The sequence below is a fragment of the Camelus ferus genome, chromosome 3, assembly GCF_009834535.1.
Source record: "Camelus ferus isolate YT-003-E chromosome 3, BCGSAC_Cfer_1.0, whole genome shotgun sequence".
In the NCBI taxonomy this organism is placed as follows: Eukaryota; Metazoa; Chordata; class Mammalia; order Artiodactyla; family Camelidae; genus Camelus; species Camelus ferus.
The window spans coordinates 32,104,491-32,117,959 of record NC_045698.1 but is presented as its reverse complement, the minus strand read 5'-3'; the positions used below and the strand labels follow the sequence as shown (position 1 = coordinate 32,117,959).

The window sequence follows — 13,469 nt, the reverse complement described above, 5'->3', positions numbered from 1 at the left end:
GTAGATTTCCTAATGTGGAAGTATTCTTGTATTTCAAAATATAACCCACTTGACCTAGTGGTGTTATTGCTAAATCTACAGTCAATGTTTACATTAGTAGGCATATGTAAGTATATTTCACAGCTGATAATTTTAACGTATTATGAATTTTTTTTTGTTTTCCCTCCTCCTTTTATTTTTTTTCTTGTGTGTGTATGTGTGTATCTATTGTTATTTCCCTCCACCATTTATCAGTAGTAGCCTTTAAATACAATTTTCAATAAGGTGATTTACATTATGTAAATTTAGACATTTCAATTATTTTCCTGGAAACAACCCTCCTGGAGACCCTTTTCCCTGTCTGAGCTGGTTGCACTCTGGGCTTGAAGCGTAACGGTCATTCTAGGATGACCCTTTTCCTTCATACTTTAAATTCTTTCCCCTTTGTCTGGCTGGGACCTATTGCTTATGGCTCCCACCTTCTTCTTACTTGATTTCTTGCAGAGGCATGGGGATGAGAGCCCTCAACAAGCCACACTGCGCCAGTCTGCACTGACTGTGCCCTGTGCTCATGCCCGTTTATCACCCCAGGCTCTCCCTTCAGTGTCATCCTGATGATTTCTGTTCCTGTATTTCCCCCTTTAATTTGATTTACTCTCTTGATTTTGGGGAGGACTTCCTTGCTGAGAAAAATTATGCACAGGAGATGCATTTTTTGAGACAGTTAATACTTCATGTTTTCATTTTATTCTCATATTTGATTGACATTTCAAAAGGGCCTAGAATTCTAGGTTGGAAACATTTTCCTTTAGAATTTTGGAGGCATTTTTCTTCTGCTAAGAGTGCCAAAGCCATGCTATTTTCTGGCCAGTTCCATATCCCTGCCCCCTTCTTTGGAGCCACTAAGATTTTCTCCTTGTCCACAGTGTTCTGAAATGGAAGATTTTCTCCTTGTCCACAGTGTTCTGAAATTGCACAATGATGTGCTTTGATGTGGGTCTATTTTCACTCATTTGACTAGGAACATGGTGGAACCCTTCAGGCTGCACTTCCTTCAGTTTTAAGTTTTGAATTATTTCATTGTTGATATCCTCCCTTTTGTTTTCTGTTCTATCTTCTATTATTCAGGTGTTGGGTCTCCTGGACTAATTGTTTAATATTATCTTTTTTTTTCTTCTTACAGCCATCGCTGTCCTTATGCTCCACTTTCTGTGAGATTTTTCTTAACTTTATTTTCCAAAACTTCTTTCCTTTCTTCCATCACATTTTAAAATCTGATGTTTTTTTCTTTCCTAGATGTTCCTTTACATAATAATAACATGTTCTTTTTTATATAGATGTAATATCATGTCTTAATGAGGGTTTTTATGATAATTTTCTAGTGAAATTTTTTTCTCTCTGTATGTTTTTTACTCATAAGTCATGTTTCTTCTGTTTTGGCTTCTCTTTCTATATTAAATCTTGCCCTTGGGTGTTTGGAATTCTTTTATTATTAATTGTTGTTTAAGATTATGAGGATTAAAAGTTTATTTTAATCACTTTGAGCATGTGTGTGGGACATTTTTGACTTTAAACTTCACTTGACAGTTATGTTAAATATTATGTTTTTGGGGCTCCTTGGGCTGGTCATATACACTTAAAAATACTCTTTCAATCTCCTATCTGTAGAGTAAAGGTAATGGCCCATTAGTAAAGCATTCTTAGCACTGAGGATTCAGTTGTGTGTTAGAGTAGGCAGGTAGCTAGATATGAGCAGAGAAAGAGGGGCATGGGCCAAATGGCAGAATACCATACACCTTGTGAATAACGGGGGTCCTTGGGCAGAAGAGAAAAGCAGGAACCTCCGGACTGATAAGAAAGCACACATTTTGGGGTGATAATTGCCCTGGAGGCAGACAAAGAAAGGTGGGAAAAGGTAGGGATCTCCAGCATCCAAATGTAACCTTTCGCTCATTATGCCCTCCTTACAATAATCTTAGCCTTGTGAATTAGAAGAACCCATTGTGCACCAAAGCCATGACATTTTGGATCCAGACTACATAAGGACAAAAACCCCTCTTCCCCTTGGGAAGATGGAGCTGGAATGGAAATCAGGGAATATGACCCCAAACCCCTCCCTCTCCAATGAATATTCTGCCCTTTCATTTTTATACTCTATGTAACCAGCTTGCCAAGGAAACTCACCACAGCTGCCCACCTGAGCCTGCCCACTCTCCCCTTGAGAGTGTACTATCTGTCGCTTAATAAATCCTCACTTTACTTTCTTGACCTCCGTGTCTCATCTCTGAATTTTTTCTGCGACGAGACAAAAATTTAATCACCAGTAACATCTTTGCTGACACTGATCCTCCTATTTCCAGTAAAGTATTATGTGGCCAACTATATGAGGGCAGAACCAATTTGTACAGTCACATTGAGCCCTGAGAAGGGCCCCACATCTGATTTAATTGTCTACTGTGTTCATCTTGAAATTAGTAATTTTTGAACAACGGACCCCATAAATTATGTACATGGTTCTGAGCATCCATGCCCTTAAGCCTGCAGATCCAAGGCCAAAGTTTTATCCTCTCCAGTTGTCTCTGAGGGTGGGAAGAGGGGCATTTGCCCAATACCGTACAATTCAAGTGGGTATCTAGAGATCTAACTGTTTCTAAATCAGACTTCAGAGTTCTCTAAATTCCTTTCATCCTCCTTCCCTCTCTTTCAAAAACTAGCTGTGCCTAAATCTAGCTTTCCATGGGTATCAAGGCCACAGCCTGCTGGCAGCTGACTTTTCTCTGCAACTTTGTTATGTAGCTAGCCACCCAAATCCAGAATGCCTGTTGATAAGCCATCTTTTATTCTCCCACCAAAAAGGTTGCTCTTTACCACCAACAGAGGGGTAGAATCCTTCCCCTGAATGCTAACCCTACGTTGTACATACAGTGTAGCACCCTGGCCCTAGGATACCTCTCTGTGTGATAAGGAGAGGTATTGAGGACCTGTGCCTTTCTTTCCAGTGATCACATGCCTTATGTTTTGCCAATAAAATCAATTGCTTGACCCATTAGAGTGACTTGGTAGCAGCTCCAACAAGGCATGGCTCCAAATGGATGCATTCTGCACTGTGGGAAAGCAAAATTTGCCACCCCAAAAATGTGTCTCTTCGGAATGAGGATTAATTTAGGCTGGTTATTTTTAAGAATCAGAAGACTCAGAATTCTTTCTTTTTACCTCCTCCTTAACTGCCTAACAGAATTTATATAAAGGGCCTGTTCCCAAAATAGAGCTAACACTAGAGATATCTGCAAAGAATATGGGCTAGCTGTGACCGGCATACGCAGCAAGGCCTTGAGGTCAGAGTCCACTCTGTTTCCCAATGTGTCTGCTTGGCCCAGCAAACATTTATTTACCAAACATTAGCTTTTCCAGCTCCATGTCAATTGCCTTCCTTCCCTTTGAAGCCCCTAACCACTACCCCCAACACCCTCTTTTGTCTTTATCTGAAGATAGTATTAAAGGGGAGGCTTTGGGCCATTTTGGCTGCTTACTTAGTTTTCCTGGATCTCTCCCATGTATACATGTTATTAAACTTTTGTTTTATTTTCTCCTGTTAATCTATCTCAAGTCAAATCAAGTCTTAGACCAGCCAGAAGAAGGGTAGAGAGAAAATTTTTACTCCCTAACAGCAGTATGTGTATATATATATATTTTTTTCACTATATATATAGTGAAATCTATAATAATGAAAATAACACTAAAAACAACAAACATTCACATATTTTGTTTTATTGTTTACTTTCTTCTTTACAACATTGGCAGATATGTATTATTTCCCTATTTTTTAGGAAGATGAACTCAATTTACAAAAAAGATTAAATGGTAGTGTTCAGTCTCAAAACTGCTGCTTCCAAGTGTCCTCTTAACCAGTGTGAACATGCAAGGCTGTCTTATCCACAGGCAGAGGTTTCTCTCTCTCTTTTTTTTTTTATATAGCAGCTCCATTTTTGCTAATTTTCTTTACTGGGGAAAGCTAATCCTCCTGCCTTTCCCTCTCGGTCAAGAGTTCCTTGACAAATAATACCTAAGTTTATTAACTAAACACTTTCCTTAGCAACCATTAATCTTCTAGAATGAAGACAAAGCTGCTTTGTAACAGAACCCAAACCAGGGTTACGATTTATTTATTTATTTATTTATTTATTTATTTATTTATTATGCCCGATCTTCAAAAAGACATTTATAGAGCACCCGATGGGTTGTAAAAGCTAAGATACAGTATATTTTCTCTGCAACAGTTTAGTGAAAGAGAAATGAAGACACCGCTACAAATAGCCAAATATCTAGTTGTTGAGATCAATGAGTTTTATTAACTTGTTTTAAAAAATTTAGTTAAAAATTTTCAACAAAATAGTTAAAATATTATGGGAAATAATATATTGGCTATATTCTGAGATAAAACTTTCTGCATAAAGTCAAACATTTAGATAAAAATGGAGACTTTTAAGTCACTTATAATGGAAAATGTCCTCCCTCGCCATCTCCTCCTCACCCTTCACTCACATTATAAAGGCTGAAATAAAATCTTATGGATCAGGCTTTGACATCTTTGATTTTGTCTTTTGTAAATTGCTTTATCTCTAAAATATGAATATGAACTGGATCTCTTGAGAATCAGTCTAGCTACGCAATATTTACTTCCATCAGGCTAAATAGTCAGATTATTGGACATACTCAGATTATTTAATTTTCCTTTCTCATTCATGTTTTTGGTTAGCCTTTCTTTCTATATTTTTAATTAGGCATTGTCACTTTTTTGAGCTAGCTTGAAATATGAGAAACAGGAATATTAAACAAATCATAAATGAATAATTCATTTAAATGATTGGATTGCTTTATTACCCCAACTGCAGAAACAATATGAAATTTTAAAACAAAAGATGGTTGAATATGACATGAAGATGAGTCATAATTACTTAAGTTTATAAATGCATCAAAAATTCAAACATAAAAAGAGAAAGCAAAAGTACTAGAAGAAAACATAGGTACTTTTTATATTTTTCTTAAAACAATGAAGACTTTTCTAGGTATGCAAAAAGCAGAAGCCATTTTTTTTTTAAATCTTCTGACTTGTTTAAGCCATATTTTTGTTGGGGGTTGGGTAATTAGGTTTATTTATTTATTTTTTAATGGAGATACTGGGATTCGAACCCAGGACCTTGTGCAGGCTAGGCCTGCACTCTACCACTAAGCTATACTTCTCCCTCCAAAGCCATCTTTCCTGAAAGACTGGTTAATATGACTATCTAATACATAATTTTTGGTGATACTGTCATAAGACAAAATGTATACTGGGAAAAGTTATCACCAAAAACTAAATAGATAGTGACAGGTGGCCCAAGCAGGTTTGGTTTCTCCTGGGGCCACTCTCCTTCACCTGTAGATGGCCACCTTGTCCCTGTGTCCTCAGCTGGCCTCACCTGTGCACATATTTGGTGTCTCTTCCTCTTCTTATAAGGATGCCATATTAGATTAGTTCCAAGATTAGTCATATTGGATTCTAGGCCCACCCATAGGACCTCATTTAACCTTAATTACCTTTTGTACAGGCCTGTATCTAAAGACACTTCACATTCTAGAGTACTGGGGTGTTTAGAGCTTCAACATATGAATTTTGGGGAAACACAACTCAGTCCATTGTACCTTTGATCTGGCAAAGGCATTCTTTTCCCTCCTTATCAACTGACTTCGGGAGTCAAGTAATAACAGGGTGTCAGGATTCTGTCTTGACTCTTCGCCTTTATGTTGGGATGCCCAGAGTTGCATCAGTCACAGTGCTGAGTGGGTCCCACAGCAGAAAGTCTGTATACCTTCAAGCCATTTCTAAACTGGGTGGCTAGCAATAACTTGTGTCTCTACCAAAGGGACTAAAACACAAATTTTAACTATATTAGAATAAGTCTCTACCAAATATATCCTTAACTCAACTTCCTCTTAGCAGGATCCCCAAAACATTCACAGCATACCATCTGACACGTGGGAAAGTATGACACAGGAGAAGCTGGAGTAGAAATAAATGGCCATATTAAGTAGTTCCAGTTAAAATAGCTTACTTTGGCAAATTTTACCAAAAAAAAAAAAAAAACATACGGAAAATGAACATATTACTAGTCCCTGTCCCAGGGCTTTAGAATGAATCTGTACAAGTCATTAATCTGACTTCCCCTTCTAACGAGATCTGTCTCTTTCTGGGTTTGGATGGAGTGTCTGCTTTTGAAATGAGTAGAAAGTATATTAAGTTGAAGAAGTATCTGCTTTTGTTTCAATGATTAAGTATGAAGAAGGATTGCTTGTCAGTAGTAGATAGGACTGGAGTGGATATTTGATATATTCAGGACTTCTTATCATATTTTAAAACCCTTCTATATTTGGGGAAATTTTTGCATTATGAATCCTGCCTCCCCTCACTGAGGTCAGAACTCAAAAACCAGCCTCTCTTGCAGCTAGCACTAAGGCATGTGCCCGAGCCTTCGACACACCCAGGTGAGTGAGGCAGATGCAGAGACAAGCAGGGCAGCACTCCTGTTTATGCAGGGCAGTGTTCCCATTTGGCAGGTGTAGGTGGCAGCAGAAGTTGCAAGAGCAGGTTCCTGATGCACAGGCAGCATCAGTGATGAAGGCAGTAGTGGGTAGTGGGGTATTGAGTCCCTGGCATTTCATGTTGGCTGGAGGAGGCATCAGTGATACCCAGACTAGTATCCTGTGTGGTTTTTGGTGTTCCTGCAAGTTTATTCTTGAGACTGTTTCTTCAACAATCCCAAGTAGTATCTCATAAACTTTAAGAGATTATTTTTCTGGTTAAACTAGCCAGACTGGATTCTGTTGTTTGCAATGTTTGCACATCCACATTTTAACATATAAAAAATGCTCACCCTGACTTATAACAAAAGAAATACAAATTAAATTGTAAATGCATGCTGTCATTTTTTAACTGTCAGATTGGCAAAGATCAAGGATTTGATTTGTTGGCATTAATACTGGGAAACAGGCCCCTTCATTGTTGGAAAGAATGTAAACTAATATAATTTTGAAGCAAGACAACAGTACAATATCCATCAAAGTTTAAAACACAAATACCTTTTGATGGAGAAATATTATTTCCATGATTATATTCTACATATATAATCTTGTATGAACCACTAAAGAAATGTACAATGATATTAATTTTTAAGCTGCTTATAAATGGAGGTATTAAAACAATATAAATGCAGTCAAATGAGACCTGGTAAATATATGGTTGCAAATGCACAGAATGGAATAATATTTAGCTGTTTAAAGGGGAAAGCTTTATATGGAAAAAACAGATGTATTGTTAAAGTAGAAAAGCTGGGTGCAGGACAGTGGGCCCAGAATACCACCATCTGTGTGAAAAGGCATAGGCATGCAGAAATGTACTGCACAGATTTGGAATGTCCCTGAAGAAGGCAGCACAAACTGACTGTCATCCATGGGGAAGGAGTCTGGGTGAGGGACATGCCAGGAGATGGTTACTTTTCAGAGAATATTTGTAGATTTTTGAGTTTCATTCTTTAATTCATCTCTATGACAACTGTGAGCTACAACAACTGTAGCACACAGGACACAAAGGTAAACCAGACACTGCTTCAGCATTTGGGAGCTGAATGACACAAAGAAACAGATGATTATAGCACAATGTGTTAAGAGCTGAGAAAAAGATTCCAAGATGCTGTGGGAGCCAGAGAAGAAGCTCTTGAAATGGGACAAAGAGAATTTTCCGCAGAAGAAGGTATACAGAAACTGCGGTGAGAATTAGTCAGCAGAGTATAGGCAGAGTCACTCCAAGCATTAAAAAGAAAAAAAAGGAAAGAAAAAAAAGAGAAAGAATCAGAGATAGAGCCACAAGGCACATAAAATAGCCAGCTTTGGGGGAATTCCAAGTACTTAAGGATGAATATAGTTTGCTTGGGGGAGGATGTTGAAAGGTAAGTTAAAGAGTTATTTAAGACCCTTACATACTGGATATTATTCTTACAACAAAGGTAAGTCATTAAAGCTAGGTGGAAAGAGAATCCTGTGTGCAGACAGAATGCGAGTTCCAAGGCACAGTGTAAGGCTTTTCATTTAAACCAGGGAAGTCCTGTAACATACAGGAATGCATTCAGCTGCCATTAACCAAAATCCAAACAACACTGCCATAGCCAATAGCTATTATTATTATTTTACACAGGTCTGGAGGAAGGCATCTCAGGGTCAGTGCAGCAGCTCAGTAATGGCACCAAGGACACGGGTTTCTTTTTTCTCTCTTCTCTGCTGTTCTTGGAAAAGTTGATGGATCACCATATGATTGCAAAGTTGCCACTGTTGATACTGGCATCATGCTTATATTCAAAGCAGGAAGAAGGAGGCAAAGGGATAGGGCAAAAAGATTTCTCTATTTAAGGCTTTTTCTCTCTGATGAGGGAAATCGTCCACAGCATATTCACTCTTAAATTTCATTAGTATCCCCCTTAGACACACCACTGCTAAGGGGAATAAGATTATACTCACTGGTTCAGATCAATTATGATTTATCCCCTGGGGTATATAGAGGACTTCCATCCCTGAGGTCAAAAGATCTCCATACATAGCTTAAATAATTTAGAGTTTTATATATATATTGTGTGTGTAAATATATACACATATATACATGTATGTGTTTGTGTGTGTATATATATATATATATATTTTTTTTTTCTTTCTTCCTAGAGAAGTAGAGCAAATGACTGTCAGATGGACATAGGTCCCAGCTGAGAAATGATACCACCTTCTGAGTAGCTCTGGAACTTTATCATCCATTCTTCTTAATATCCAAAGAGGACTAAAGTAGTTTCTGTTTTCTTCCATATCCACTCCTGAACCTGTTCAAGTATAAAATCCTTTTCTTACAATGAAAACAGAATCAAATCTGATGGACTCTGATGTGTATTAGTTTTCTATAGCTGCATAACAAATTACTACCAACCTAGTGGTTTAACACAAATTTATGATATCAGTTTCCATGGGTCAGAAGTCTAGGCATAGTTAATTGTACCCTCACCTCAGGGTCTCACCAGGCTGCAGTCAGGATTGACTGGGGCTGTGATCTCATGTGAGGTTTGGGGCTTCTTCTAAGTTCACTGGTTGTTGGCTGAATTGAAGTCCTTGGGGTTGCAGGCTGACACGCTCAGCTCCTGGGGGCTTCCTGTCTCCATGGGCAGTTAGCTCACAGTGTGGCTGTTTGCTTCTTCCAGACAAGCATGAGGGTATCTGCCTCCCTAGGAATGTCTCCCTTCAGCCTGCTAAAATAGAGTCTTATCAACTGTAACCTAATCCATTTAGTAGTGATAACCCCATCACATTCACTAACCTGCCCCTATTCCAGGGTCACCCCATGGGACTAGGGGTCAGGAATCTCGGGGTCCACAGCAGAATTTTGCCTACCATATCTTATGACTTGTATTTATATATTTGTTTATTTTCTACTAATAGGCAGCAGCAAATTCCCACCGTTATGTTTAGTACTTTATACATTACTGTTTGATACAATGTTTCTCCAAAATTTTTTTTTAAAATTCAATACTATTTTCAATAAGAAGTAACCCACTCCACATTCCCACTCTCATTTTCACACTTTGTCAGGATCTTGTCACACACTTTTCACTCAATGACAGCTTAAGAAAAAAAGTAAAGATTTTATAGCATTATTTTACAAACACGAATTTTAGGAACAAAAGGAATGCTTTGTCTATACTGATTCTCTAGCAAGTAAAACACAGAATACACTAAAAGCACTATTTTCTAAAGACATAGCAGGAACTATAAAGACGTACAGAACTATTTTCAGGTACTGAAAAGAGTTGTATTGTAGATGGGAAAGAAGATAGAATCATATAACAAGTTGAATACCAATAAAATATTTAAATTGAGATTGAAACCAACAATAAAGGTCAAGTCACAGGCTGTAAATTATTAATTGTTAAATGAATCCTAGGGACAGTATGAGTTCAGAGGAGAGTGTTTGGATAATTTATTGTGGTGACACAAGCTTCCCTTAACTTTGGTGGCTTAAAACAACAACTGTGTTCTTATACCTCACAATTGTATGAGCCAGGAGTTCAGGTAGGGCCCAGCTGGGCAATTTTTCTTTTTTAAGGAGCATCACATGGTATTCAGTTGGCCTTGTCAGAGGCTACAAGAAGGATCCCTCACAAATCTAGCACCTTACTGCCCTCCAGCCCCTCTCCTTCCACATGACACCTCATCTTTCCAGGTCCTCCATGTGGTGTGGGCTTCTCACAGGATGGTGATCTCAAGGTAGTCATGTAAGAACAAGGAGGAAGGAAGTGGACTCTCTTGTGGTCTGGATCCAGAAACTCACACAGTGTTACTTCAGCAATGTCCAATATGTAAACAGGAGTCACAGAGACCACCCAGCTTGAAGAGAGGAAATACAGGACCTTCTTTCTTCCTCAACAAGCCTTATGATAAGGACAGTGTCAAAGCAGGTGTGGCCATGTTTAATTCACTATGCAGGGAAAGGTCCATCTGGACCAGAAAGATCAAAGAAAGCTGTTCAGGGAAGGTAGTAATAAACTGGTTTTAAAGGATATGGAACATTTGAAAAAAAACTGGACTGGGAATAAGTCTAAAAAATATTAAATATGAAACAGTAGTAATGGGGAAAGGACTTTCAAAATGCTTAGCAAAACAAGAATTATATTTCTTTCTCAATTTGTTTTGCTCTAACAACAAAAGCAAAGTGGGAAGTAGCCTCAATGTGGCAAGTCACTTTTTCCTGTTCATAAACACATTGATTTGACTGTGAAGATAATTTTTCTTTAAATGAGGTCAGCTCATTTGAAGAAAGGTGAATTTGAGCTTAAGTATTTTGTAGGACTAATTGGGGAAGGTCAGAATTCACTTTGTTTTGAGAAGTGCTTACTGTTAAAACTCTCCAAAGGTACAGGGAAATGTCTGTAGTCAGTTCTGAGACAGGATACTGGGCAGTGAGATAGGGGTGCGATTTAGCAACCAGTGATCTGGCAATTTGGGTTTAGCAAGTCTGCTCAAGTTCCTAAGAGGGTCATGATGTAAAGTATTTAGTCCTTCAAGGTCTGTCATAAGGCTTTGTTCACAAAGGCTTAATCATTATAACTGCAATTTTCTGACAGAGAAGAGGCTTTCTTTAGATTTGTAGTTCATATATAAATAGGTGTCTACTGTGTGTACATTACTGTGTTCCTTGCAGTACATGCATTAAACACAGTACCTAGACAGTACCTAGCACTTGGTAGATACTTATTGCTTAACAAATTGTCTTACTTATATTCTCTGAATACAAATTTAAATAATCTACTTTTCCCCCAAAGTATTGCCTATGTAATATTAAACTGGAAATAGTAATATTTTTTATAATAACACACCAATTAAACTTAACCATTAGTCATGAAAATTAATCTATTAATCATAGCTCTTGTTTAGCACTTCAGTTTTCAAAATTTATATATATTTTCTTTAAATCTTTTTTGAAATTGATTTATTTTGAATTTATGACTATCAAACTTGGGAGAGGGAATGAAGCTCATGAGAAATATTTACTTTAAAAAATATCTTTTAATGTGTTATCCTGGAGAATCATCACATCTTACTACTCTTTTATGTTGTAATGTAGAGTCCTCCTCCCCCTCCGATAAAGCAATAGCTTTTAGTTGTTTTATTTTATTTGGTCAGGAGCACTGAAAATTCCAAGCTATAGTAAGTAAGAGAGAGCATTTTCTTAAACAACGTTAGGAGTTTGCCGAAGGTGAAAAGGTGTGTGCATTTTACACAGTATCTACTTTCAAGGTTTTGTTTCTTGAGCTCTATAGGTGTCTTCACAAAACCTGTTAGGCTAAGCTAACAAAAGGAAACAAAAAACAGATACACGGTGGGGCCCTGGGACCCTGAAACCTTAATCTAGAGAGAACCGGTTAAGCCTTCAGAGACTGGAGGGGTGGGTGTGTGCGATTGGTACGCAGAGCAAAGCCAGATTAACCCAGGATGCCAGGCAGCTGGGTAGCGCCCTCCACCAGCGCAAACCTAAGACTCCTTAATAACCCAGGGATGGAAGGGGGAATCTAAAAAGTGTTCTCCATCCTCTCATTTGTCCCACCAAAGTAAGTAAGTGAACCCTGCTTCAGATGAACTGCAAAGGACAGCCAGCAGATAAATATATAGATATTAGCAGTTTCAACATCTCCCCCAGGAAATGGTCTAGGCGTCAACTGCCCGGCGTCTTTAGCAATCATCCTCCCTGATCTGGCGGGAGGACGGTGGTGGGAGAGGATGAGGCGAGGAGGTGGCCACCGAACATCCGGGTGCTGCCTGCGGCGGGCTGCGCGCTGCATAATTGATGGAGGGCCGGGCGTAGTTCTGGGTCGGCAGCGGTTGGGCGCTGTTGAGTGTCTCGGGGGAGGAGGGCAAGGCGGCCGGCCCCTCCCACTCTGCCTTTTCTCGAGTGTCCTGACCCCGGGCTTGGCAGCCGGCGCCGGGCCTCCGGCGTGTGCGCAGCGACTCCGGGAACCGACGGTGGTACGTAAGGACCGCAGCGGACCTGCGGGCGCCATGCGCGCCCTCCCCGGCCTCATGGGGCCCCGGGCGCCGCTCCTGCCGCTGCTCCTCCTGTGTCTTCTCGCCGCAGCGCGCCCGAGCTTGGCGGACGGCCATCCCTCAGGTGTGATGGATGCTGGGCCGAGGAGGGGGAGGAGAGCGCGCGGAAAGGGGCGCGCGGGGATTGCAGAGGAGAGGCGCAGAGATGCTGGAGACCGCGGGTGGGGAGCGGCGGCCGCCTCCGCCCACTGGCCACTCTTGGGTTATCTAAGATGGATGAGAGACCCGGGCGGCGCGGGCTCCTCCGCTCCAAGGCGTGAATCTGTAAGGAACAGCGCCCCGCAAGTCTGGGGCGTGGGTAGTAGGACAGTGTCTGGGTGTTCCTAGGAAGAGGGCGTAAAGGTGCGGGCGGGAGCAAGGCAGCGACTTGGCCTCTGCTTAAGTGGCAGGATTTATGAAAGCCACATTTCCCAAGGCCAGCTCTCTTCACTTCAATTGATAGCGAGGCTTAAATATCACCTCCTGGCAGGTGGGTTGGCTTTGAGGATGTTTTTTAGAGCTAAATTGAAACAGCAGAACCAACCAACCAAAGCTCCACGACTGAAGGATAAAGTGTGTGTGTATCTTTTTTTACACCACGGTCTCTGAAAACGAAGAGTGAGTGAGTGAGTGTGAGTGTGAGTGTGTGTGTGTGTGTGTGTGTGTGTGTGTGTGTGTGTGTGGTAGTTTTATTTATTTAACTTTGAAAGAGGGATTTATGTGCGAAGCATTACCAAACCAACACCAAATTTGCCATTTTAGCTTTACTTGCTTATAATTCCTTTTTGTGATGAAAGTATTCCATCTAACCTACTTTCTAATGCAAGTTCTTGTGTTTTAAATTT

The 13,469-nt window shown here is 39.8% G+C and overlaps 1 protein-coding gene across 3 annotated transcripts in view; it reads left to right on the top strand.

Moving 5' to 3' along the window:
• Window positions 1-13,469, top strand: part of EMB (embigin) — a 92,453-nt gene that overhangs the window by 28,897 nt on the left and 50,087 nt on the right. The window contains exon 1 of one of the 3 annotated variants that reach the window (XM_032471871.1): window positions 12,327-12,709. The exons of 1 other annotated variant lie outside the window; for it this stretch is intronic. In XM_032471871.1, coding sequence (XP_032327762.1) covers window positions 12,601-12,709 — 109 coding nt within the window. In that variant the 5' untranslated portion in view covers window positions 12,327-12,600. Of the gene's footprint in view, window positions 1-12,326; window positions 12,710-13,469 lie in introns of those variants that run through there. One more of the 3 variants, XM_014559685.2, reaches the window with a different exon arrangement.